This window comes from Xenopus laevis, chromosome 4L, assembly GCF_017654675.1.
Source record: "Xenopus laevis strain J_2021 chromosome 4L, Xenopus_laevis_v10.1, whole genome shotgun sequence".
Taxonomy (NCBI): Eukaryota; Metazoa; Chordata; class Amphibia; order Anura; family Pipidae; genus Xenopus; species Xenopus laevis.
Window position 1 is genome coordinate 11,842,760 of NC_054377.1, and position 27,924 is coordinate 11,870,683.

The 27,924-nt window shown below is 41.8% G+C and overlaps 1 protein-coding gene across 1 annotated transcript; it reads right to left on the minus strand.

The window, feature by feature from the left end:
• Window positions 1-307: 307 nt before the first annotated feature.
• On the minus strand, window positions 308-15,426 carry psmc3.L (proteasome 26S subunit, ATPase 3 L homeolog). Its single transcript, NM_001368034.1, is given in 12 exon segments — window positions 308-503; window positions 1,560-1,641; window positions 2,451-2,596; window positions 3,726-3,822; window positions 4,306-4,454; window positions 5,017-5,160; window positions 5,252-5,389; window positions 6,028-6,090; window positions 7,893-7,997; window positions 8,544-8,669; window positions 9,887-9,970; window positions 15,335-15,426. Coding segments are annotated over 12 exon segments (1,272 nt in total). The 5' UTR covers window positions 15,362-15,426; the 3' UTR covers window positions 308-392.
• Window positions 15,427-27,924: the final 12,498 nt, after the last annotated feature.

Below are 27,924 nucleotides of genomic sequence, written 5' to 3' on the forward strand. Positions count from 1 at the left end.
TTGAGTTGTTCTTAGATCTACCAGGGAGCTGTTATCTTGTGTTAGGGAGCTGCTATCTGGTTACCTTCCCATTGTTCTGTTGTTAGGCTGCTGATGATATCACTCCAACTTGCAGTACAGCAGTAAAGAGTGAATGAAGTTTATCAGAGCACAAGTCACATGACTGGGGGTAGCTGGGAAACTGACATTATGTCTAGCCCCATGTCAGATTTCAAAATTAAATATAAAAAAAAAAAAAAAAGAGTGTGTGTGTTAGATTGACAACTGGTATCAAATGAATCAAAGACGTCACGGTTAGAGGTTTGTACATTTAATGGTCGGGTTTATTTCTTGCTGTAACAAACAAAGCTTCAACACGTAGCAGATCCTCCCACTGATTTCCCACCTGTGCTTTATGCATAGTACTGTAAATTGGCTTTTTTCTTGGCCTGGACTTCTAAGATGCCCTCCATATAATCCTCGTGTGTTAATTCAGTGGCTCCTCTGCGCAGAGCAATCATTCCCTGGAAGAAAAGGCACAAACATCAGCCAAAACTTAAAGGATAAGTAAACCTTAAAAAGTGAATATAAAATTGACGAGGGGGCTATTCTAAGCACTTTAGCAATGTACATTCATTATTTTTTTTTTAATTCCAAGATATTAAGGGATACATGTGCTGTTAATATGAATGAATTTTGTTCCAACAGCGCCACCTGCCGGTCATTTTCTGACCAGTCTGACCACCAAGTAGTCAAGGAAGTTGTCAGGAGAAAGAAAGAGGCTGCTCTGATGTTCTTCTGCTTAGGAATAAAATTAGAAACCTTTCTCAAATCTTTACTAAGCAGAAGAACATCAGAGCAGCCTCTTTCTTTCTCCTGACAACTTCCTTGACTACTTGGTGGTCAGACTGGTGGGAAAATGACCAGCAGGTGGCGCTGTTGAAACAAAATTCATTCATATTAACAGTACATGTATCCCTTAATATCTTGGAATTAAAAAAAATAAACGTGCATTGCAAAAGTGCTTAGAATAGCCCCTCATCCATTTTATATTCACTTATTTTTAAGGTTTACTTATCCTTTAAGCTGATACTAACAGTGCTATTTAAACGGTATAAGAGAGAGGAAGCCATGACTTCCATCTGCCTCTGACTCTCAGGTTCCTTTCCCCTCCCCCCTTTACTTAGGCCTGGCACAGTCATTCAACCCCTCTCTCTCTCTCTCTCTCTCTCACATTGTTCTACGTTGAATTCATGAATTGTGAGACCCGTGTGCAATTTGTGCAAAAACCCACCGTGGAAAGCAGAGGAACTCCCACAATCCATCATTTCAACATGGGACAAGGTAAAATGTCAGCCTAATGTGATGAAGGCGATGAAGCAAACACATCAGTTTTACCAGTGCAGGGCAACACTACATGATATTTTCATTACTTTAAAACACTTATGTGTTACTGTTCCTTTAAATGTAACCCAGGAATATAGAATCTCTATGTAGCTTCCTTGCCAGCCAAGTAGATTGTGTATCGTTGGCAGGGATAGAGATTACAAGGCCAATCAAATGGGTAGAGAAATACTTACGGCTTCCACACAAACTGCTTTGCACTGAGCGCCATTGAAATCGTCGGTACAGCGAGCCAGCTCCTCATAATTCACATCAGGGCTGCAGAACCAGAAGGAAAATTAAAACTCAATGCTGGGAACTGCACAGCGGAATTCAATATGCATATCAATTACATATACAGTTATGAGACCTATTATCCAGAATGCTAGGGTATTCTGGATAACGGATCCTTCCATAATTTGGATCTTCATACCTTAAGTCTACTAGAAAATCATGTAAACATTAAATAAACCCAATAGGCTGGTTTTGCTTCCAATTAGGGATGCAGCGAATCCACTATTTTGGAATCAGCCGAACCCACTCATCCTTTGAGAAAGATTCGGGCAAATACTGAAACAAATATGAATTTGAATATGCAAATCAGCAAGGGGTGGGGGTAGAAAGAATTTTACACTTCCTTGTTCTGTGACGAAAAGTCACATGATTTTAAGGATTTGGATCGGCCAGCCACAAGGATTCGGCTAAATCCGAATACTGCTGAAAACAGACGAATCCTGGCAGAATACCAAACCGAATCCTGGATTTGGTGCATCCCTACTTCCAATAAGGATTAGTTATAGTACAGGTATGGGACCTGTTATCCAGAATGCTTGGGACCTGGGGTTCTCCAGATAAATGATCTTTCTGTAATTTGGATCTTCATATCTCAAGTCTAGTAGAAAATCATGTAAACATGAAATAAACCCAATAGGCTGGTTTTGCTTCCAATAAGGATTAATTATATCTTAGTTGGGATCAAGTCCAAGCGACTGTTTTATTATTACACAGAAAAAGGAAATCATTTTTTTAATATTTGGATTATTTAATTATAATGGGAGACAGCTTTTAAAATTGCATCTCATCCTTACCTGACATTCATCTTACGGGAATGGATCTGCATGATACGTGCTCTGGCCTCTTCATTGGGCATGGGGAACTCAATCTTCCGATCTAGACGCCCAGAACGCAGCAGTGCCGGATCCAGGATATCCACACGATTAGTAGCGGCAATCACCTGCACCACAACACACAAATAAGCTTTACATTTCTCACCATAAGGCAGAGCTTAAAGTGGTAGTTCATCAAGTTTTTAGTAGGATATTAGAGAGTGATATTCTGGGGACTGGGGCGGGAGATTTTGACATTGGGAAAGGGCAAGAAGAAGCAGAGCCAGCAGGGTGTTGTTCACCTTTAAATTAACTGTTAGTATGATGTAGAGAGGGATATTCTGAGACAATGTGGTTTTTGAGTTATTTCGCTTTTTATTCAGCAACTCTCCGGTATGCAATTTCAACCATTTGGTTGCTACGGTCCAAATTACCCTAGCAACCATGCATTGATTAAATGAGAAACAGGAATATGGATAGGAGATTCTGGTTTCTAGGGTCCACATTACCCTAGAAACCATGTGTTTATTTGAATAACAGACTGGAATATAAATCGGAGAGGGCCTGAAATCGAATTAATAAAAAGTAGCAACAACAGTACATTTGTAGCCTTACAAAGCATTGTTTTTTAGATGGGGTCAGTGACCCCCCCCCCCCATTGGAAAGCTGGAAAGAGTCAGAAGAAATAGGCAAATCATTCTAAAAACTATAAAAAAAAAATAATGAAGACCAACTGAAAAATTGATCACAATTCAACATCCTGTAACAAAATAAAAGTTAAAGTGACCCAGCCTTTAAAAGGAGAACTAACCCCCCCCCCCGGTAATAAAAGCCCCATCAACCCCCTCTCCACACTTATTTAAAAAGAAGCCCCCTGAAAAAAACTGCTCTGCAGTTTAAGGTCAGAGTTTTTTTCAGGAGCTTCTTTTTAACTAAGGCACAGTGTCGAGAGGGGAGGGGTTGATGGAAGGAAGTTGATGGGGCTTTTATTACAAGGAGGGGAGTTATTTCTCCTTTAAAAAGCAAATACTTCTCCGAACCATTGTAAATCTCAGTAGATACTGTAGCCGTGTTACCCATTACACAACCACAGCAAAGAAACTTGAGTCAGTGACCATAATGCATGTACTGGCCTTGAATCAAGATCTTCTTAAAGATGCAATGTAAGATTAATCTATCTTTTGTATAGAAGAACCTTCAGCCGAGGCAAGCTCAGATGTTTTTAATAACTTCCAGAAAGAAAAAATAATAATTTACCTTGACTTGCATGTTTGGCTGAAATCCATCAAGCTGATTAAGAAGCTCAAGCATTGTTCTCTGCACCTCCCTGTCTCCTGCTTTCTCACTGTCAAATCTGTGGGGAAGAATAAATGTGTATTTAAAATGTAAACACAGGCACAGGAACTCAAAAGGATAAGTAAACTTTAAAAACAAGTGAATGTATGGCTATTCTAAGCACTTTTGCAATGTACATTTATTTTTATTTTTAATAACAAGATAGTAAATGATACATGTACTGTTAATATGAATGATTGTTACAAGAGCACCACCTGCTGGTCATTTTCTGACCAGTCTGACCACCAAGTAGTCAAGGAAGTTGTCAGGAGAAAGAAAGAGGCTGCTCTGATGTTCTTTTGCGGAGGAAAAAAATTGCAAAACCTTTCTCAAATCTTCCTTAAGCAGAAGAACTTCAGAGCAGCCTCTTTCTTACTCCTGACAACTTCCTTGACTACTTGGTGGTCAGAATGTAAAATTGATGAGGGTGCTATTCTCTTATTTTACTTATCCTACAAGCAGGAAATCTTCCACCAGCTTGTTGTTAGCAAGCAATGTGTACCTTTTTGTGCCAATAGCATCAAGTTCATCAATGAAAATGATAGAAGGTGCTTTCTCCTTGGCCAGAGCGAAAGCATCTCGCACCAGTTTGGCACCGTCTCCAATAAACATCTGCACTAGCTGTGGGCCGGCAAGCTTCAGAAAGGTAGCCTGAAAGAAAAAGAATCATTAGCCTTTAATGCAGTTAATACGTATGACAGTTAGTAGAGCTCTATAAAATGAACATATCCCTTTGTCTGAGCTGAGCTCTATAAAATGAGCATATACCGTTTGTCTGAGCTGAACTCTATAAAATGAGCATATACCTTAGTCTGAGCTGAACTCTATAAAATGAACATATACCTTAGTCTGAGCTGAACTCTATAAAATGAACATATACCTTAGTCTGAGCTGAACTCTATAAAATGAACATATACCTTAGTCTGAGCTGAACTCTATAAAATGAACATATACCTTTGTCTGAGATGAGCTCTATAAAATGAACATATACCTTAGTCTGAGCTGAGCTCTATAAAATGAACATATACCTTTGTCTGAGCTGAACTCTATAAAATTAACATATACCTTAGTCTGAGCTGAGCTCTATAAAATGAGCATATACCTTAGTCTGAGATGAACTCTATAAAATGAACATATACCTTTGACTGAGCTGAGCTCTATAAAATGAACATATACCTTTGTCTGAGCTGAACTCTATAAAATGAACATATACCTTAGTCTGAGCTGCACATGCTCTAGCCAGCAGGGTCTTCCCAGTTCCAGGGGGGCCGTACATAAGAACACCTTTAGGGGGCTGAATTCCTAAATTCTCAAACTTTTCCTTGTGGTTCATGGGCAGTACAATGGCCTCAACAAGCTACAGGAAAAGGGAAAACATAAATGTATTTTGGGAAAAATTACATCAACGGCTTTCGGGGAATTGTATAACAGCAGCAATCACACATTACCTCCTGGATCTGTTTATCCAGACCTCCTATGTCACTGTATTGCTCGGTGGGCCTCTCGTCCACTTCCATGGCCTTCACACGAGAATCATATTCCGTAGGAAGAGTCTCCAAAATAAGGTAAGAATCTTTGTTCACTCCCTGAAAAAAAACCCACAAGTGCAGGGGAAGAAAATTAATACATTATTGAATTATCTGCCGGCATTAAAGGATAAGTAAACCTTTAAAATAAGTGAATGTAAAATTGATGAGGCTATTCTAAAAACATTTGCAATGTACATTCATTATTTATTTTTCTTGAATTCCAAGATATTAAGGGATACATGTACTGTTAATATGAATGAATTTTGTTACAACAGCGCCATCTGCTGGTCATTTTCCAACCAGTCTGACCACCAAGTAGTCAAGGAAGTTGTCAGGAGAAAGAAAGAGGCTGCTCTGCTCCTTTTGGTTAAAAAAAAATTAGAAACCTCTCAAAATCTTTCCTAAGCAGAAGAACATCAGAGCAGCCTTTTTCTTTCTCCTTACAACTTCCTTGACTACTTGGTGGTCAGACTGGTGGGAAACTGACCAGCAGGTGGCGCTGTTGTAACAAAATTCATTCATATTAACAGTACATGTATCCCTTAAAATCTTGGGAATAAAAAGAAAATAACTAATGAATGTCAATTGCAAAAGAATAGCACCCCTCATCAATTTTATATTCACTTATTTTTAAGGTATAAAGGCATCACCAGCCACCTAATAATGGTGTCAAATATGGCCTTCCGGCCCCTTACCACAAGATCTCCAGGCTTCAGTTTCTCTGCATCGACCAAACCAATGACTGGCAAGAAGTAGGTCTAAAGAGAGAGAATCATTGAAGAACGATGGAAAAATAATTTTGTATCAGACGTACATATGGCTCTTTAATGAGTTGTTGACGCTCAATCAGATTTGCGAATGGACAGGCTATACCATAGCTCTTAAAAAGGACAATATAAACCTCATGAGCCAGTGTGGAGCATAAAAAGTTTTTTGTAGGAACAAGCGTCCCTTTTGGTAATGGTCTACTCAACAAAAGGGACACAAAATATTAATGTTTGTTACCTAGCTGGAAACATATTTACGGAACACAGACTGATTGATCACCTTTGCAGAGTACTATGACATATTCAGGCAGCCACTCGTGTTCCACAGCCCTTAAGGAATTGGGAGTCATTAACTCACTTGGTAACTACTTAAAGGGGAACTCCACAAAAACATAACTTAAGCTTTTTGAAAAGTAAACACGTCAAGCAACTTTGCAATATACGCCAATTAAAAAATATGCTGACTTTTCATGATTTTTAATGGTTTCTGATAGTTCCCTAAGCCTAGCCCCCTGCTCTCCTCCTGATCTGTCTGACTACTTTGCTGAGCTGGCTGACTACTGTTACTTTGGATCAACAGCCATCTGTCCTCAGCCTGCTTCCTCCAAACCCCACAATTCCCTGCACATGTGATTTCAATAAGGAAAGGAACATCCCAGTGCAATGCATTGTGGGTTATGTAGTTCCTGCATGATGTCTGTAAGCTGTGGAGAAGTTGTTACAATTTGTATCATCAGTGTTTAGTCCCTCCTTCCCTGCCAGGATTTCAAATGATGCAGAAAGAAAAGAACTGTTAAACAGCTGGATTTCAGCATAGAAAATGGCATTTATTCATACTTTTTGAAGAAACAGGTAACTGTGATGGGTATATTAGAGTTTTCTGTGTTATGTGGGCCTCTTTAACACATTTTGGTTTGGAAGCTGAAGTTCCCCTTTAAATTAACATTCAGCATGGTGTAAGCATTGATATGCTGAGTTAATCTGCAATTGGTCTTCATTTGTTTTATGTTTGTGGTTATTCAGTTATTCAGCTTTTTAGTCAGCATCTCTTCAATTTGGTATTCCAGCAGCTATCTTGTTGCTAGGGTCTTATTCACCCTAGCAACCAGCCACTGGTTTGCATGAAAGACCGGAAGATGAATATGAGAGGGTCTAAACAGGAAGATAAGTAATAAAAAGAAACCAACAATAAAACTGTAGCCTCACAGAGCCATCGTTTTTGGCTTCCAGGCTCATTGACTCCCATTTGGAAGCTGGAAAGAGGCAGAAGAAAGAAGGGCAAATTGGAAAAAAAGATGAAAATAAAAAACAAATGAGGAGCAATAGCATAGTCACTAGGAATATAGTATTCTACAATATACGAAAATTTAACTTAAAGATGAACCAGCCTACTTTTAGAGTTAAAGATCACCCAATAGTACAAGGTAAATTTTAGGGATGCACCTAATCCAGGATTCGGCTTTTTTCAGCAGGATTCGACCGAATCCTTCTGCCCAGCCGAATCTGAATTTGTATATGCAAATTAGGGGCGGGGAGGGAAATCGCGTGACTTTTTGTCACAAAATAAGGAAGTAAAAAATGTTTTCCCCTTCCCACCCCTAATTAGCATATGCAAATTAAGGTTTCGGTTCGGTATTCGGCCGAATCTTTTGTGAAGGATTCGGCCAAATCCTAAATAGTGGATTTGGTGCATCCCTAGTAAATTTACTGAAGGAATCAGGACAGCCATAGGTTTAAATATGCCAGTGTCACTTTCATATAGACCAGGAACAACACAAGAAACAAGTTCTTACCTGTCGAGTTGAGGTTTTAATCACAGCACACTTTCCCTTTCTCTGAGAGTCTAAATCAATGTTAGCTCCATCCTCTTCCTGATCGTTAGGATCGACATCCAGGAGCTAAAAGTGCAAGAAAGTGAGATGTAGTAATTTATTAAAGTCCGAATGCCAAAAAAAATTTTTTTTTTTATGAAATCCAAATTTTTAGAGGGAAAAAAAAAAACTCAAATTTTTAGTGATTTATTATACCCGGAGGCTGCTAAAAGTCAGAAATCCGAAAATACTCCCATCTCCAAGCTGTCGGGGTCCTGTAGAAGTCATTGGCAAAGGTCCCATTACAAATCTGAAGATATCCTGTTCTGCACTTTTTTTTTTTTGGCCAAAAATCCGGAAAAAAAACAACGGGGGTTTCGAGCCATTTCATGAAAATTTCAAGCGTTTTGGAATTAAAACCTGAAAAATTCAGAGTTTTTCTTTCGCAAATATCCAAATTCAGGTTTTTTCCCGAACCGATTTTATCGAGTTTTTTTCACTGATAAATAAAGTCAAATTGTGCATTCTAGTTTGGTTGGACTTTTTTTTACTTATAAAATCAGATTTTGCTAAATATCCCCCGTAGAGTCTGAAAGAAGATATCGGGGACAACTGGGAATCGACCAACCTTACCTCTATGACATTGGACACCAGGTATGGGAGGGTTTTATTCACTTTGATTTTCTCACTGTTTTCTTTTATTTTGTCTCTCATTGCTTGCAGCTCGTGGGTGACTCTCAAAACCTCACTTTTCATGATCTAAAAGAAAAAAAAAACATGATGATTTGCCTCAATAATATACAAGGTAACTATGGAAGGAGTTTCAACCAATCAGGTCAGACCACAGACCGAGAAGGAGGCCAAAGCACTGCAAAGAAAAGTCAGGCTTAAAGGAGAACTAACCCCTAAAAATAAATAGGGCTATAAATGCCATATTTTATATAGTGAACTTATTGCACGAGGCTAAAGTTTCAGCTTGTCAATAGCAGCAATGATCCAGGACTTCAAACTTGTCACAGGGGGTCACCATCTTGGAAAGTGTCTGTGACACTCACATGCTCAGTGGGCTCTGATTGGCTGTTGAGAAGCTAAGCTTAGGGCTCGTCCCTAATTATCCAGCAGAAAATGAGCTTCCCTGGCTGTAATATAAGCTGATGCTACAGGTTTGCTGATTATTAAATTCTGATGCTAATTGCACTGGTTTCTGTGCTGCCATGTAGTAATTATCTGTATTAATTACTAATCAGCCTTATATTGTGACATTTCTATTCTATGTGTACTGTATATTGTGAGTGGGTCCCTAAGCTCAGTAAGTGACAGCAGCACAGAGCATGTGCAGCGAATCAGCAGAAAAGAAGATGGGGAGCTACTGGGGCATCTTTGGAGACACAGATCTTTACTGCTAAAGGGCTGTGGTTGCCTTGGGCTGGTACAGAAACCCATAACATAATGTACAACATTCCTATCTACTTTTTTAGTTTAACTTTCCTTGTTCTTTAAAGAAAAATCAGGCTTAAAGAAAAGACAGGCTTAGGGAAGGGGCAAGGGTTTGAAGAAAAAAAAGAAGACAATACCCTTGTGGGAACTGTGCAATAATATCTAGTGCTCATTAAAATATTGCACCACTCATACACAGGTATGGGATCCCTTATCCGGAAAGTCATTACCAAGAAAGCTTCAAATTACGGAAAGGCCGTCTCCTATAGACACAATTTTATCCAGATTTTTATAAATGTTTTCCTTTTTCTCTGTAATAATAAAACAGAAGCTTGTACTTGATCCCAACTAAGATATAATTAATCCTTATTGGAAGCAAAACCAGCCTATTGGCCTCGCCATTCACACAAGGTACAAAATAGGAATGTTTTCATCAGTATGTATGTATGTATGTATGTATGTATGTATGTATGTATGTATGTATATTTTTATTTGTAAAGCGCTCCTTGAGGGCAAAGCAGAAGTGGGAAGTAACTCACTTTGATTTCACTGTCCAGCAGCCGAGTTCTCTGGATTATCTCTTCCGTGGACATTTTGAGGACCTCTTCTCCCAACCCATCTGCCTGCACATAGACAAGAAAAAAAAAATTAATAAGTCACTTGCAGTCCAAGAAACCCACCTTGCACCCCATGTGACAACGCCATGGAAAATACAGATTTTCTTAATGAAATTAAAGACTTCACATATTAACTTTACAGTCAGACTCTAGTTTTTTTTAATTTCTGTATTTTTTTGTTCACTCCCTCTATCAAGTCTATAAAATCCAATCTGTTCCCACCAGAAATGGGGAGCGCTGTAAGGCTAAATTGTCTGCAGATTCTTACATGGGTCATTATTCATAGCACTACAATCAGCAAATATATTCTACAAAGGAACACAGGGATTAATGTCCCCTTGCAATCGCTTAACTTTATCGTCAGATTCTATGTTGCTGGCAAGCAAAGAGTTGAAGTGTTCGGTTGGAGTAATAACATTACAAAGGCCCCTAATATGGGACATTTGCTTCCAAGGAACTATCAGAACAGACCCAGGGATATTGGTCGCTTGGTAGATCAGACACAATCATTGTGGTGGGTTTGGCTCAAACAATATTATGGGTTTTAGTGTTTTAGTTGGGAAATGTGGCTTTTGATACTTTTTAAGTAAAACCACGTTCAAACAAACTATCCCTTCCACCATTTACTGCCTTAGTAACATGTCCAGGTCTGACTGGGCTATCAGAATATGTATGGCCTGTGTAATAAAGAGCAGCACATTATACAGGGAGTTATCTCCATCAAAGGCTGATTTTATTTATAATAATCTATACATGTATAGCTGGCTTTATGTCTTCTCCCCATTCCATAGTCTGATCGCAGTTATGTTTTCTGCTTTAGCTCAACTACACTTTTTGTTTGACTACACACAAAGCCCTTGTTTTCCATTCCCTCTCACTCTCCTTCCTTGTCCCATTCCCTCTCACTCTCCTTCCTTGTCCCATTCCTTATCATTTGCCTTCCTTGGCCCATTCGTCTCATTCTCCCTTCCTTGTCCCATTCTCCCTTCCTTGTTCCATTCCCTCTCACTCTCCTTCGTCTCATTCTCCCTTCCTTGGTCCCATCATGTCGGCTGACATTCCCTTCATCAGTTTCTGTTGTCTGCCTCTAACACTTCCTTGTCCCATTCCCTCTCACTCTCCTTCGTCTCATTCTCCCTTCCTTGAATTACACTATGTCCCATTCCCTCTCACAGTCCCATTCCCTCTCATTCTCCTTCCTTGTTTCGTCTCACTTGTCCCATTCCCTCTACTCTCCTTCCTTGTCCCATTCCCTCTCATTCTCCTTCTCTGTTCCCATTCCTCACTCTCCTTCCTTGTCCCATTCCTCTCACTCTCCTTCCTTGAATCTCCCTTCCTTGTATTCCCCTCACTCTCCTTCGTTCTCATTCTCCCTTCCTTTCCCATTCCCTCTCACTCTCCTTCCTGTCCCATTCCCTTCATGTTGTCCATTCCCTCTCATTCTCCTTCTTGTCCCAAGTCGCACATTCCCTCTCACTCCTCCTTGTTCCCATAACTACTCTCCTCCTTGTCCCCATCCTCTCATTCTCCCTTCCTGTCCATTCCCTCTCATCGTCTCATTCTCCCTTCCTGTCCATTCCCTGCTTGTCCCATTTCCCTCTCATTCTTCCTTCCTTGTCCCATTCCCTCTCAGTCTCCTTCCTTGTCCATTTCCTCTGCATCCTTTCCCATTCCCTCTCACTCTCCCTTCCTTGTCCCATTCCCTCTCAATTCCCTCTCACTCCCTTCCTTGTCCGTCATTCTCCCCCTTGTCGGCTCCGTCTCATTCTCCCTTCCTATGTCCCATTTCCCTCTCACTCTCCATTCCTTCCCATTCCCTCTCATTCTCCCTTCCTTGTCCATTCACCTCTCACTCTTTCCTTCCTTGATTCTCTCTTCCTTGTCCCATTCCTCTCACATCTCCTTCCTTGTCCCATTCCCTTCTCATTCTCCCTTCCTTGTCCTATTCCTCTCACTCTTCCGGTTCTTGTCCCATTTCCCTCTCACTCTTCCAATCCCAATCCCTTCTCACTTCTCCTTCCTTGTCCCATTCCCTCATTATCTCTCCTCCCATTCCCTCTACAAATTCCCTCTTCTCCTTCGTCTCATTCTCCCTTCTTGTCCCATTCTCTCACTCTCCTTCCTTGTCCATTTCCCTCTCACTCTCCATTCCTTTGTCCCATCCCTTCATTCTCCTTCCTTGTCCCATTCCTCTCCACTCTCCTTCCTTGTTCCCATTCCTTCTCATTCTCCTTCCTTGTCCCATTTCCTCTCATCTCTTACCTGTCCTTGTGCATTCCCTCTCATTCTCCTTCCTTGTCCCATTCCTCTCATTCTCCTTCCTGTGTCCCATTCCCTCTCATCTCCCTTCACTTGTTCCATTCCCTCCTCACTCTCCTTCCTATTCTCCCCTCTCCCTCATGCTTCCCTCTCCACTCTCCTTCCTGTCTCCAATTCCCCTCACTTCTCCTTCCTTGTCCCATTCCCTGCTCATTCTCCTTCCTTGTCCCATTCCTCTCACTCTCCTTCCTTGTCCCACTGCCCTTCTCATTCTCCTTCCTTGTCCCCATTCCTCGCACTCTTCCTTCCTTGTCCCATTCCCTCTGCACTCTCCTTCCTTGTCCCATTCCCTCTCACTCTCCTTTCCTTGTCCTCCCATCTCCCCTCTCATTCTCCCTTCCCTTGTCGCATTCCTCTCACTCTCCTCATCGTCTCATTACTGCCCTTCCTGGATTCCCCTTCCTGCTCCTCTCTCACTCTCCTTCCTGTTTCCATTCCCTCTCATTTCTCCTTTCTTGTCCCATCTCACCTCTCACTCTCCTCCTTTGTCCCCATTCCCTCTCACTCTCCTTCCTGTTGTCCCATTCCCTCTCACTCTCCTTCCTGTGTCCCATTCCCTCTCATTCTCCTTCCTTGTCCCATTCCCTCTCATTCTCCCTTCCTTGTCGCCATTCCCTCTCACTCTCCTTCCTTGTCCCATTCAAGCTCTCACTCTCCTTCCTTGTCCCATTCCCTCTCATTCTCCTTCCTTGTCCCATTCCCTCTCACTCTCCTTCCTTGTCCCATTCCCTCTCATTTCTCCTTCCTTGTCCCATTCCTCTCACTCTCCTTCCTTGTCCCATTCCCTCTCATTCTCCTTCCTTGTCCCATTCCTCTCACTCTCCTTCCTTGTCCCATTCCCTCCTCACTCTCCTTCTTGTCCCATTCCCTCTCATCTCCTTCCTTGTCCCATTCCCTCTCATTCTCCTTCCTTGTCCCATTCCCTTCATTCTCGCCTTCCTTGTCGCATTCCCTTCACTCTCCTTCGTCTCATTCTCCCTTCCTTGTCCCATTCCCTCTCACTCTCCTTCCTTGTTCCCATTCCCTCTCACTCTCCTTCCTGTGTCCCATCCCTCTCATTCTCCTTCTTGTCCCATTCCTCTCACTCTCCTTCCTTGTCCCATTCCTCTCATTCTCCCTTCCTTGTCCCATTCCCTCTCACTCTCCTTCCTTGTCCCATTCCCTCTCATTCTCCCTTCCTTGTCCCATTCTCCCTTCCCTGTCCCATTCCCTCTCATTCTCCCTTCCTTGTCCCATTCCCTCTCACTCTCCTTCGTCTCATTCTCCCTTCCTTGTCCCATTCCCTCTCACTCTCCTTCCTTGTCCCATTCCCTCTCATTCTCCTTCCTTGTCCCATTCCCTCTCACTCTCCTTCCTTGTCCCATTCCCTCTCACTCTCCTTCCTTGTCCCATTCCCTCTCATTCTCCCTTCCTTGTCGCATTCCCTCTCACTCTCCTTCGTCTCATTCTCCCTTCCTTGTCCCATTCCCTCTCACTCTCCTTCCTTGTCCCATTCCCTCTCATTCTCCTTCCTTGTCCCATTCCTCTCACTCTCCTTCCTTGTCCCATTCCCTCTCATTCTCCTTCCTTGTCCCATTCCTCTCACTCTCCTTCCTTGTCCCATTCCTCATCACTCTCTTCCTTGTCCCATTCCCATCTCACTCTCCTTCCTTGTCCCAATTCCCTCTCACTCTCCTTCCTTCCCATTCCCTCTCACTTCTCTCTTCCTTCCCATTCCCTCTCACTCTCCTTCGTCATTTCTCCCTTCCTTTGTCCCATCCCTCTCACTTCTCCTTCCTTGTCCCATTCCCTCTCATTCTCCCTTCCTTGTCCCATTCCCTCTCACTCTCCTTCCTTGTCCCATTCCCTCTCATTCTCCTTCCTTGTCCCATTTCCTTCTTCACATCTCCTTCCTTGTCCCATCCTCTCACTCTCCTTCCTCCTCATTCCCTCTCACTCTCCGTCTCATTCTCCCTTCCTTGTCCCATTCCCTCTCACTCTCCTTCCTTGTCCCATTCCCTCTCATTCTCCTTCCTTGTCCCATTCCCTCTCATTCTCCTTCCTTGTCCCATTCCCTCTCATTCTCCCTTCCTTGTCGCATTCCCTCTCACTCTCCTTCGTCTCATTCTCCCTTCCTTGTCCCATTCCCTCTCACTCTCCTTCCTTGTCCCATTCCCTCTCACTCTCCTTCCTTGTCCCATTCCCTCTCATTCTCCTTCCTTGTCCCATTCCTCTCACTCTCCTTCCTTGTCCCATTCCCTCTCATTCTCCTTCCTTGTCCCATTCCTCTCACTCTCCTTCCTTGTCCCATTCCCTCTCACTCTCCTTCCTTGTCCCATTCCCTCTCATTCTCCCTTCCTTGTCGCATTCCCTCTCACTCTCCTTCGTCTCATTCTCCCTTCCTTGTCCCATTCCCTCTCACTCTCCTTCCTTGTCCCATTCCCTCTCATTCTCCTTCCTTGTCCCATTCCTCTCACTCTCCTTCCTTGTCCCATTCCCTCTCACTCTCCTTCCTTGTCCCATTCCCTCTCACTCTCCTTCCTTGTCCCATTCCCTCTCACTCTCCTTCCTTGTCCCATTCCCTCTCACTCTCCTTCCTTGTCCCATTCCCTCTCACTCTCCTTCCTTGTCCCATTCCCTCTCATTCTCCTTCCTTGTCCCATTCCTCTCACTCTCCTTCCTTGTCCCATTCCCTCTCATTCTCCCTTCCTTGTCCCATTCCCTCTCACTCTCCGTCTCATTCTCCCTTCCTTGTCCCATTCCCTCTCACTCTCCTTCCTTGTCCCATTCCCTCTCATTCTCCTTCCTTGTCCCATTCTCCTTCCTTGTCCCATTCCCTCTCATTCTCCTTCCTTGTCCCATTCCCTTTTCTTTGTTCTCCTTTCCCTATTCCCTTTATCATTTCCAAACACATTATATATCCCCGGCTGAGACTTGAGTGTGTCTCCATTCTCTTTGTTCCTAATGTCCCGTCTCTATTCTCGATCCAGCCCCCGGCATTTTTCCCGCAGTCTCTCAATCCTCAGTACGTGGCAATCCCCTGTATCCATCCATACCCTGCTTTTCCCTTACCTCCGTTTCTTCCCATATAGACGCCATGTTTATTGCTTCAGACAGGCCGGGTGAGTTCGCACTTCCAGCAGCGGAAGAAAAGGGACTTTACTAATGAATACACTTCCGGTGCCACTTGAAAAACACTCCGCCGCCAATCGGGAAGCTGCAGTCCGCTGGTCCGCGACGTAAGAAAACCATGTGACCAGCGTGTGAGGGCGGGGCATAAGAATGACATTTGTCAGCGAGTGACGGTGCGCGATTTGTGCGGAAGTAGCGTCAGTTCTAATGGGGACTGAATGGCGGGCCGGGGAGTATCAGTGTTATTGAAGTAGATCACGTCACATAACAATAAATAAGGCCCATTATACCTTGAAATATTTTCTTTCCGGTCATTTTAAATTTAAGTTGCTCTTTCCCCATTTCAGCAGATAAATTGCAATAGTGCGGCTTCATTTCACTCACTCAGTCCCTGCGCTCATTGTTTTGCTCCTTGTCCCGCACATACTCGCCCTGACCTGGGACTCGTTCTCTCTCGTTCATCTTTACAAATAATACTTTGTTACTTACGTCATATAAAATGGTGGAGCATCACGTGACAGAACTGGGGATCCCAGGTCCATTTGTTTGGTTTTGAATTGCACTTCAGTAAATTAAATGCCATTTTCAGTTATCCGGAGTCAACTTTTACATTAGTGATCAGAGAATGCAGAAACATTTATTCCAGCTGCTCCCAAAAGGTTTTGCTCGTCTAGAGTTGCTGCATCTAGAACCAGATCTAGCGTTGCTGCATCTAGAAACAGATCTAGCGTTGCTGCATCTAGAAACAGATCTAGTGTTGCTGCAAAAACTATAAAATCCACATTAGATTACATGACACAGGACCCAGTGCAGTCTGTATAGTCTGATTATTAATTAGTCTTGCTGTATCGGCTTCTGGCAGATATTATTTGACTTGTGCTGTTTTGATCATTTATGACGATCCCTAAGCAGCCCAGACCACACAGAGCATGTGCACAGTCTTGGTCTTGCATGTATAACAAAGTTACAAGATGGTGACCTCCTGTGGACAACTTTGAAAGCATAAATCATTTGTTTGATTAGGCTTGTGGTGCAGTAAGTTCATGTTTATGTTTAGTATACAAAATACAGCATTTCTAGCCTTATTCTATTTTAGACTTTACTTCCCCTTTAAATCCTAAGTACAAAGATGAGAGAAGGAACCAATTCCTTAAAAGAAGGTTGGGGCAGAAAACCTTTGAGAATGTATTTTTTTATTACCAGGGAAGCACCAGCGCATAGTTGTTAGACTCACCAGATGACCCAATGTTCCACAAAAGATTCGGTTGATGACCCAGAGAGAATATTTCAGATATCAGTGGATCTAAGCAGAGACTGTATTTACAATAGGACATGTGGCACGGGGTTGGGATCTGATAATGAAACGTTCCACAAACAGACAAACAGAGGAACATCTTACAAAATAGTTTATTTTTACAAAACAGAAAACTAATGACATAATTATGAATTCTACACTGAATTATAAACACGGCGCCTGGTTTTTCTCCGTTCTTCGGAGCCTGTTACTGAGCAGCTTTACGCCCGTAGAGGCTTCTGCACCAGCTTTTTGTAGTCGTCGGTGGCTTTCTTCAGCTTCTGGAAATATTCATCCATCTTGCGCTGGAGTTTGCTCAGAATCTGCAGAAATCAAAAAGGAGAAAGAGAGAACTGTTTAGAATCGGGTTTCTGCTTATTCTGTCTTCATGCAGCAGTTGGGTGTCAGAGGAATGATCCAATATATCTTATAGGGGGGCTCCTTTTGCCTAGAAGATGTATTAGACCTCACTCTATTAAAATCACCAGGCATCGCGTCTCTCTACATGCAGGATTTGTGCAAAATGCAGTTATTTTGTTTGTACTGGAATCAGTTATTTGAGTGAGCTCTAATACAACAATGCAGAATTTTTAAATTGATTGTATTTAGACAGTTTCTTATTTCAGTATGAGGGAGCTTATATTACATTTTCATTTTCTCGATAGTTCCCCTTTTGGAGCCTGAACAGAAGTGATTACTATGAAACGGGGAGGTAAAGCAGAGAACTCACAGCCTGATTGTGCTGGTTACTTTCATTCTCGCCCAGAGCCTGCCGGAGATGGTCAATGGCTGAATAAGGGAACCAGACCAACTGAGAGGTTGCAGAGAGAGGAGCCTGAGAGGGAAAAAGAAACCGCTTTGTTATCATTTACTCCTGCAGAACTTACAATCCAATTTCCCTATCACAGTCACACAAGCACAATTGGTTCGGTTCAGAAGGCATTAAAGTGATCAGTCAGTTTGTGGGGGAACCCATGGAAACTAGGGATGCACCAAATCCAGGATTCGGTTCGGGCAGGATTCAGCCTTTTTCAGCAGGATTTGGCCACATCCTTCTGCCTGGCCGAACCAAATCTGAATTTGCATATGCAAATTAGAGGTGGGGAGGGAAATCGCGTGATTTTTTGTCACAAAACAAGGAAGCATATGCAAAAATCCTAATTTGCATATGCAAATTAGGATTCAGATTCGGCAGAATCTTTCGCGAAGAATTCGAGGGTTCGGCCGTATCCAAAATAGGGGATTCAGTGCATCGCTAATGGAAACGGACTTCATATGGATAGTGCTGTAAATATAATAAACTCAGTACCCCTGTCCTCGCTGGAGAATGTGTGTTTGGATTCATGGAAGAAGCCATATTGGGCAGCACAGAAGTGCGGTGATTACTTCTTAAAGGGGTGGACTTTTAGTATGTTATAGAATGGCTAATTCTAAGCAACTGTTCAATTGACCTTCATTATTTAGTTTGAATAGTTTTTGAATTATTTTACTCTTGCCAGCTTCCAAATGGGGGTCACTGACCCCGTCTAAATATAAATGCTCTGTAAGGCTACAAATGTATTGTTATTGCTACTTTTTATTATTCGTCTTTCTATTCAAGCCTCTCCTATTCATATTCCAATCTCTTATTTTGACCCTAGCAACCAGATTGCTGAATAAAAAGCAAAAAAACGCAAAAACCACAAATAATAAAAAAACGAAAACCAATTGCAAATTGTCTCAGAACATCACTCTCTACAACATACTAACAGTTAATTTAAAGGTGAACAACCCGTTTAATCAGGGTCTTTGTGAAATTTACCTGTATCCCAAAATACTGGTGTCCTTTGCCTAGAAGTGCGTCGACATATTCTAACACCAGCTCTGCAGCCTCTTCCAACAGGTCGTATTTAAGGTAAAGTCGGAGCAGTTCTGCTGCATCCATAGCCTGGAAAGTGAGACAAGCATTTCACATGCAAATATCAATCCCTCTTCAATCAGGTAGGGGGACATATCATGAAGCAGAGCCTCAGTGGGGAACAAGCAAGGAACAAACAACATCTTATATTTATTAGGAATATTTCCAGGAGACTGGGCTGCCATATTATTATACATAAAAGATAATACTACAGGAGTTCGGAGGTATGGGTCGGTCCACCCTATAAAGCAATAGGGTACTTACCTTCAGAAATCACGGGCCCTGTACAGCAACATTTTCATTGGTAGCTTAAGTTTTAAGTCCCGTTGAAGCTGCATTGGGATTGGATAGGCTGGAGGGGAAGTTCCTACTTTACCCATCCAATCCCTGTACAGCGTTACAGGGACTTAAACTTAAGCGACCAATGAGGGTGCAGAGAACTGAACAGGAGAAAAATCATGCTGGTGCCGGAGCTCTCGTCCTCTCTTCTAAAGCTTGCAGCAGGCTGACAGCAGGCCGGGCCCCCCATAGACACAAAAATACGCAAGCCCGGGACTACCGTCCCCCTGATGGCGGCCCTGCTTACCTTGTAACGGTTTATTAACCAATTGGGCAGAGGGACCCCATGAGACAGCAGTTTATTGATGATACAGTGATGATACAGTGTGTTCTTTGCTTCGTATTTATCCAGATAGGAGATCATTAACCGCCATGCTTCATCTGTAGCACTAACAGGAGATGGGACGTTCATCAGTATATAACCTGTCTGGCCACATTCAGTCTGTATCTAAGCAGGTTATAAAAGTCGTGTAACCAATATCTTATGGTGATGCTCGACCAACATGGAAGGGTTCGTTCTCTGCAATAAGGGATCAAACACCATCCAGTAGGGACTCTGTCAGGGGTCTAAACCAAAGGGGCTATGGGATCTTGCCTATAGGTCCTTACCTTACACAGTTATGTAAAACATTTATCTATACACAATGCCTCCATTCCAATGGGTGTTCAATGGTGGAGAAAATTCTTGGGCTTTTCTACTTGCACCCAGCTCTACTGGAATGCTCACTAATTTGGGCGCCGTTCAGACTCACTAACAGAGGTCCCATGACATGCCATATCCTTAGGCATGCTGCTCGGAAGCCGTCAGATGATTTAGGTAGAAGCATTTTCCTTTATCATTAAATAGGAAGCTGTTCTAGTAAAAAAAAAAAAAAACAAATACCTGGACTCCTTTGTAGTGATAACAGTTGCCAGTTGATTGGCTGCCAGCCATTCCCACGCTTCTGCCTGAGCAGCTTCCCCGCCCTGCTGCAATCGGATGCATCTGTGGGGACAAGATGAACCATTCATGTTCCATGATAAAACCACAAACAAAAGCAAATCAGATGTCCGGTGTATTTGCAAAATAAGGAAATAAATTGATAAAACGACAACCACAAGCAAATTATATGTCAGGTTTATGTCATCAGTGAAGTTGGTACATAAGTGTTGAAGGGAAGTTTGATCAGCCTGTGGCCCTTCAGCTATACAAGCCTCAGCATCCCCTGATAGCTTTTGGGTGCTGAAGGGCTCCAGGTGGACAATACAAGCTACTGCTATGTGAGCCTCAGGCCAGTAACCCATATTTGTACTCCCTAAATAGACTCACACAGAGGAACAACAGGTATTAGTTTAGGAAAGCAGGAGATGGGCTGTAGAAAAAAATATAATGCCTGCTTATAGAGCATTACACCACCTTCAGAGCTATATTCATATACACATAAGTCTATATATAGTGTATACAGTATATATATGTGTTGGTAGCTGGGCAAGAAAGAGCCACTGAAAGATGTTTGCAGATAAGATGATCCCACCCTAGGCAGGAAATATATTGTGTAGATATATTGTGTAGTTTCTGTAACACAACCACCTTGATTGTTGGCACAACCTGTCAGGGCCACTTAGGGTGTCCTGGAATAATGTGAGGAACCCACCATTGGCCAATAGAAGTTGCCAACTGAGTCGATCAATGAGGAGCACTTACTTGCAAGCAAGCCCCTCGAACACGGATGTCAGAGCAAGTTTGAATGTCTGGCACAGGGATATTGCTGTATCAAACAGGCCGGCCTGTACCAAAAGAGCCACCATTTCTTCAGCAGCCGAACTCCCTGCGTAACAGAGAGAACATCACTCTATGGACACTCCATGTCTGACATGTAACACTTGCCTCAATTATCAATACAGGTACAGTACAGATATTACATAAATATACAAACACTGTATTTGGCACTTGCCATTTTGGGTCACTGAAAGACTCTTCTTTATCCCTGGAAATTCATGTTTATTTCTAACAACACAGTCAAGCTAAATTACCCTTTTTCTGAGCTGGATCTAGGGTCAAGCTAGCTAACCTTTCCTGGAAAAAAATACCCTCCTAACTATATTCTTGGTTTTTTTTTTTAATAACATTGGTACCAAGCATATAAAATTCCAGCCAGGTAGCAACCCTAGCTGGATCTAGTATAAAATAAATAAATAAATTAAAAAAAAAAAAAAAAAAAAAAGACACCTCCCCTCCCCCCACTCCTGCAGACCCAATGAAAAGTTCGCCATTACCTGCGATAGCTGCCGTACTGGGATTATGCTTTGCCAGAGTCAGCCTCGTCTGCGCAAGAACATATTCCTTTTCTAAATCTCGCAGCTCCAAAATTTCAATCTGACTACTGCCTGGTACAGAGAGAGAGAACACGAATAATGAATAAGAGTAAGAAATGCTTCATGAACACACTTTTTAAAGAAAAGAAACTCTTATTAACACTTTCTTATTGGACATTTTTCTATACTATTGAAATGTCTTGATTACAACTCTCAGCATCGGCCGGTGCTGTCAGGGACAGGTGAAGATGGAATGGAGAATCAGAAGGACTTGGACTACATCCTTCAAGCTCCGCCCTTAGGATCAGCCCTTTAATTGCATTGATATATACATGTTTGTGAAGATTCTCATTCAGCCAGGTCATGATATATCTGTAGAATTCAATCCAACTGGACTTGCTGTGTTTTTCTTGAAGACGCTTCACCAATCGACTGGCTTTCTCAATTCAGAAATCTCTCAGTTCTGAATTGAGAAAGCCAGTTGGATGACTGGTGAAACGTCTTCAAGAAAAACACAGCAAGTCCAGTTGATTTGGCTCATTTCTACAGATGTATATACATGTTCCCATTAAACCTGAACTCCACTATCAACAGACCACAAGGTGCCAGCACAATACACACAATCTCTAAGACAAGCCTAAATTAAAACCCTAGAGATATCCCCAAAACGAAACCCCTGGGATATCCCCAAAGCGAAGAGAAGTGCTGGGTCCGAAGTAAGTCGTTATGATAACCAGGGGGTCCCTAACAAATGGACACCCCCAATGATTAACACTTTCCTTCTCCTTTAATTAAGAAGAAACAAATACAGAAACATTTGTGCAAGATAAAAGTAATAAAAATGATTGCAAGCTCTTAGGGTGATACTTACTTGGAACAGCAGAAGATTCCCCATCATAGTTCCTCTTGGGGGATGCTCCTGGGCGTTCATACTAGATGTTTAAAAGGAAAAAATTAAAAGGAGTAATAATGTCACATTCTCACCTAAACATTTTGTCTGTACCAGTTAGAAATCAATAGGAGATATGATAGAGATCTAGAGATAGAGATCTAGAGAGATATAGAGAGAGAGAGATAGAGATATAGAGAGAGCTGATAGAGAAGGCTTGGTACCACAGCTCCTGATACCGGCTGCACTATCCAGGCATATTCGGGACGGATAAGGCGCAAGCAGTTCAGGCATGCCAGATACGAGTTCACTTGTTTTTGGAGTCCTCGTAGGGTACGGACTTCCCTGCCGAGTCGCATCCCATATTCAAACATCACCGAGCCAGCTGCAGGGTAAACATGGTTTCAGTTATAGTTTTCTCAGCAGCGCATGCATATTGTATATCTCACTCCGGTCACACCCCAGATAGGCATGTGCCGACTACGAATGTCTCGTGGCATGTCAGAAACATAATGCGATTCCCAATGGTCCTCTTTTCCCCACCTCTCTCTTAGTTCAAGCCCGGTGCTGGTTAGAGGGGTTGGCGCCTCTCCTATTTGAAGTTCCGTGAAAAATACCAGACACACGATAGCAAGTGAAGTGGGGATGACACCTGCGTGTTTAATTACGTCAAATGTAACGTTTCGGGGGCGTGCCTGACGTCTGACGAAGGGGCACGCCCCCGAAACGTTACATTTGACGTAATTAAACACGCAGGGGTCATCCCCGCTTCAGAAACATAATGCTTTCATTCATTTAGAGCGGTTAGCAAAATTAAACAGTGACTGGTACCTTTTCTGTAGTTGTGCCGGTATATATGGAACGCATATAGGAGTTCATAGTAGTTGTGGGTCATTAGGTCGACAGCACGGGCTCGGGATTCAATGATTCCTACAACCTAAAGCAAATGGATGTGAGACTTCAGGAAGAACGAGAAGCATCTGCTCACTGTGCAAGGACAGAGCAGAAACAGCCAATTACCTCATTATGAAGATTTACATAGGGAAACTCTACAAGATCCTGCAGTTGGGAGCGCTCACATAGAACCACTACGAGCTGCCGTAAACAGTCCAGCTGCCTGAGAGGTGAAAACATCGTTAAAGGGAAACTCAACAAAAACATAACTTAAGCATTTAGAAAAGTAAACATAATTTCAAGCAACTTTGCAATATACATCAATTAAAAAAAAATGCAGACTTTTCATGATTTTAATGGTTTCTGACAGTTCCCTAAGCCTAGCCCCCTGCTCTCCTGCTGATCTACTTTGCTGAGCTGACTGACTACTGTTACTTTGTATCAACAGCCATCTGTCCTCAGCCTGCATCCTCCACACCCCACAATTCCCTGCACATGTGATTTCCATAAGGAAAGGAACATCACAGTGCAATGCATTGTGGGTTATGTAGTTCCTGCATGCTGTCTGTAAACTGTGGAGAATTTGTTACAATTTAGTAACATCAGTGTTTGGTCCCTCCTTCCCTGCCAGGATTTCAAATGATGCAGAAAGAGAAGAACTGTTAAACTACTGGATTTCAGCATAGAAAATGGCACTTATTCATACCTTTCGAAGAAACAGGCAACAGTGATGAGTATATTAGAGGTTTCTGTGTTATGTTTGCCTCTATCAAATTTTGGTTTGGAAGCCAGAGTTCCCCTTTAATTAGCAGCAAACATGCATTGATCATGCCTGACTCTACCGTTATAGACAGTGTGCCCCTCCCCGCACAAATTTCCTACCCAAGTAGGGTCTTTATATGAAGCTAAAATTAGAAAAAAAAAAAAAAAAAAAAAAACTTTCTTATGAGGGGTATTGTTCTGTTATGCTTTGCCAGAGTCACTGTACTGTTAAAGGGGTTGATCACCTTCCAAACACTTTTTTCAATTCAGTTGTTTTTAGATTTTCCCCCAGAAATAAAGACTTATTTCAATTACTTTCCATTATTTATTTTTTACTGTTTTTCCAAAATCTAAGTTTAAAGTTGAATGTTCGTGTCTCTGGTGTTTGAGTCTGGCAGCTCAGTAATTCAGGTGCAGATTCTGAACTGTTACAATTTTGTAACAATTAGTTGATAAATTTCTCAGCAGCATCTCTGGAGTATTAGCAACTATTGTATCAATTCTAACAGCTGCCTTTAATGAAACTCAGGGATTCTGCTCAGCAGGGACAAAGATAAGAAATGTGTCAACTAAATGTATCAGTTTAAAACAGTTTACAGGGTCGGTAACCCCCCATTATACTTCAAAATTAGAAAAACGGTCACATATAGAAAACAAAGTCATTCATGTGATCTATCTAAAAACAACTAGTTGTTTTAAGGGGAACCACCCCTTTAATATGAATGAATTTTGTTCCAACAGCGCCACCTGCTGGTCATTTTCCCCACCAGTCTGACCAGCAAGTAGTCAAGGAAGTTGTCAGGAGAGAGAAAGAGGCTGCTCTGATGTTCTTCTGCTTAGGAAAGATTTGAGAAAGGTTTCTAATTTTATTCCTAAGCAGAAGAACATCAGAGCAGTCTCTTTCTTTCTCCTGACAACTTCCTTGACTACTTGGAGGTCTGAAAATGACCAGCAGGTGGCGCTGTTGTATTCAAAACTCATTCATGTTAACAGCACATGTATCCCTTAATATCTTGGAATTAAAAATAAATAAACAATGAATGTACATTGCAGAAGTGCTTACATTAGCACCCTCATTAGTTTTATATTCACTTGTTTTAAAGGTTTACGCATCCTTTAATAATGCTGTGGGGGTTGTACCTGCTAGGATCCGGGATTTGAGTTAATGCGTCGTACGCTTGGTTGTTGTGTCCCATGTCTAAGTGATGTTTGAAAATTCGAGTCCTTAATGCAGCCTTTAAATAAAATAAACACAGACAGATACATATAAAGAGGGTAATGAGTCAAAAAGCAGGCGATGAAGCAATCAGAAGGGGCCCCCATTGCGCAGGGCACTTGCCCCAATACATCAGCCCCTAATATGTGGTGCAGGACATTGCCCAAAAGTTGTCTTTAAATCAATGTTCCGTACAAAACAATCTTATCTTAAGATTAAGACCTGGGAAAAGCTCTTACCTGACTCCTCCAGTCATCGCTGGCTTCACCTATTGCAATAGTAGCCAACTGAATCACCAGCTCCGGTAATCCTACATCTTCCAGCAGTCGCAACACCTACGTGCCAGGGAAAAATTATTTAGCATGGCAGAATAAATAACATGGATATTAGAATCCAGGAAAAACTCTTCTCCTAAAAATATAACGCATTCTTCATTAAAGGGATTGTGTTAATGGTGTAGAGAGTGATATACTGAGACAATTTGCAATTGGTTTTCATTTTTTATTATTTGTGGTTTTTGAGTTATTTAGATTTTTATTCAGCAGCTCTCCAGTTTGCAATTTCAGCCATCTAGTTGCTAGGGCCCAAATTTCCCTAGCAACCATGCGCTGATTTGCACAAGACTGGAATATGAATAGGAGAAGCCTGAATAGAAAGACGAGTAATGAAAAGTGGCAATAACAATACTTTTTAGATGGGGTCAGTGACCTCCATTTAGAAGCTGGAAAGAGTCAGAAGAGTCAAAAACTATAAAAATGAAAACATGAAGGCCAGTTGAAAAGTTGCTTAGAAATGGCCATTCTACAACAAACTAAAATGTACTTTAAAACATTTTCATTTTTTAAAGTTACTGTTCTTTAAGTAATAAAAATATAATGTAGTGTTGTCCTGCACTGGTAAAACTGGTGTGTTTGCTTCAGAAACACTACTATAGTTTATATAAACAAGCTGCTGTGTAGCCATGGGGGCAGCCATTCAAGCACAGGATACACAGTAGATAACAGATAAGTACTACTATAGTTTATATAAACAAGCTGCTGTGTAGCCATGGGGGCAGTCATTCAAGCACAGGATACACAGTAGATAACAGATAAGTACTACTATAGTTTATATAAACAAGCTGCTGTGTAGCCATGGAGGCAGATATTCAAGCACAGCATACACAGTAGATAACAGATAAGTACTACTATAGTTTTATATAAACAAGTTCCTGTGTAGCCATGGGGGCAGCCATTCAAAGGATAAAGGGCTTAGGTTACACAGCAGATAAGCTCTGTAGAACATAATAATGTTATCTGTTATCCACTATATAACCTGTGCCATTGCTACAGAGCAGCTTGTTTATATGAACTATAGTAGTGTTTCTGAAGCAAACATCAGTTTTAACAGTGCAGGGCAACACTGCATGATATTCTCAAATACACTTTCATTTTTTGGTGTTACTGTTCCTTTAAAGGTGAACCACCCCTTTAATATGACTAATGGAAAGGAAGCAGATATGCTGACAGTTGGATTTCTGACACCAGGGTTATTTTCTATGTTGTGTACTTTGCTCCATAACATTTATTCTTCTCTTCCAATATCCTCATCTCCTACCAATGTTCTTCAGTCAATCAGACAAGTTAATTACAAAAAAAACCAAAAAGCAATACCAAAGTGATACAAAGAAGCAGGGAAGCGCCAGGAGATGCTTCCTGCTACAGCAAATGGAACTTGTTATTCTGCCAGGCCCTTGCCTGGCCCAAACAACACGGCAGCACTTAGGTTACAAAGTCAATGATTTTAGTTCTAATACGATAAAAGCTTTGAAAAATAAAATACATTGCAAAAGTTGTGAACAATTTTACATGACTATGGTAGGAGATATACATTTGCTTTAGCAAGTATTGTAGAGTTCTGAGAAACAAACTAGAAATGAATCCATATAAACTTGCTACAGATTTAAAAATAAAACTGACTAAGGTAGTCCGACCAAATTTCATCTTTTAGGCAAGCACTCACGAACGTCTTGGAAGAAATAAAGAATTCCAAAAGAGCTTTATTTCGCATTGGTTAAAACTAGGAATGTATCCTCTATTTTGGATTCGCCCGAACCGACGAATCCTTCGCAAAAGATTTGACTGAATACCGAATCAAATCCTTATTTGCATATGCAAATTAGGGGTGGGAAGGGGATTCGGATCCGAATCCTGCTGAAAAAGCCTGAATCCCGACCCGAATCCTGGATTCGGTGCATCCCTAGTTGAAACATCTGACGTGTTTTGCGTGCTCTCACACGTAGTCATAGATAAAATACACATTTAGCTGACATGGTTTAAAAAGCAACCGGAGCTTACATCTAGGGATGCACCGAATCCAGGATTCGGTTCGGGATTCAGCCAGGATTCTGCCTTTTTCAGAAGGATTTGGATTCGGCCGAAACCTTCTGCCTGGCCGAACCGAATCCTAATTTGCATATGGAAATTTGGAGCGGGAGGGAAATTGCGTTTTTTTTTTAGTCACAAAAAAAGGAAGTTAAAAATGATTTCCCCCTTCCTAACCCCAATTTGCATATGCAGATTCGGTTCGGTATTCGGCCAAAGCTTTCACAAAGGATTCGGGGTTTCGGCCGAATCCAAAATAGTGGATTCGGTGCATTCCTAGTTCTCGTACTTGTGAATGTTTTTGACACACCTACTTGTCGGCATGTAACACATCTAGAGGAACCACAGGTAGGTAGAACATACAAAATATATGGATGGGGCTTTTTCATGCCTACTTGATTAGTGCTGCAACTGTCATTACTAACTCATCTCTGTATAAAGCTACAATTATTATTAGGTCAGATTTGTAATCCACTGATCTAAAGGCAGAAAGCATGAACCTGTATGTGGGTAATAAAGACTAAATGAAGAGAGTGAGACAAAGACCCAAAGCCTGGCTAGAGACCACTTACTCTGTTGTA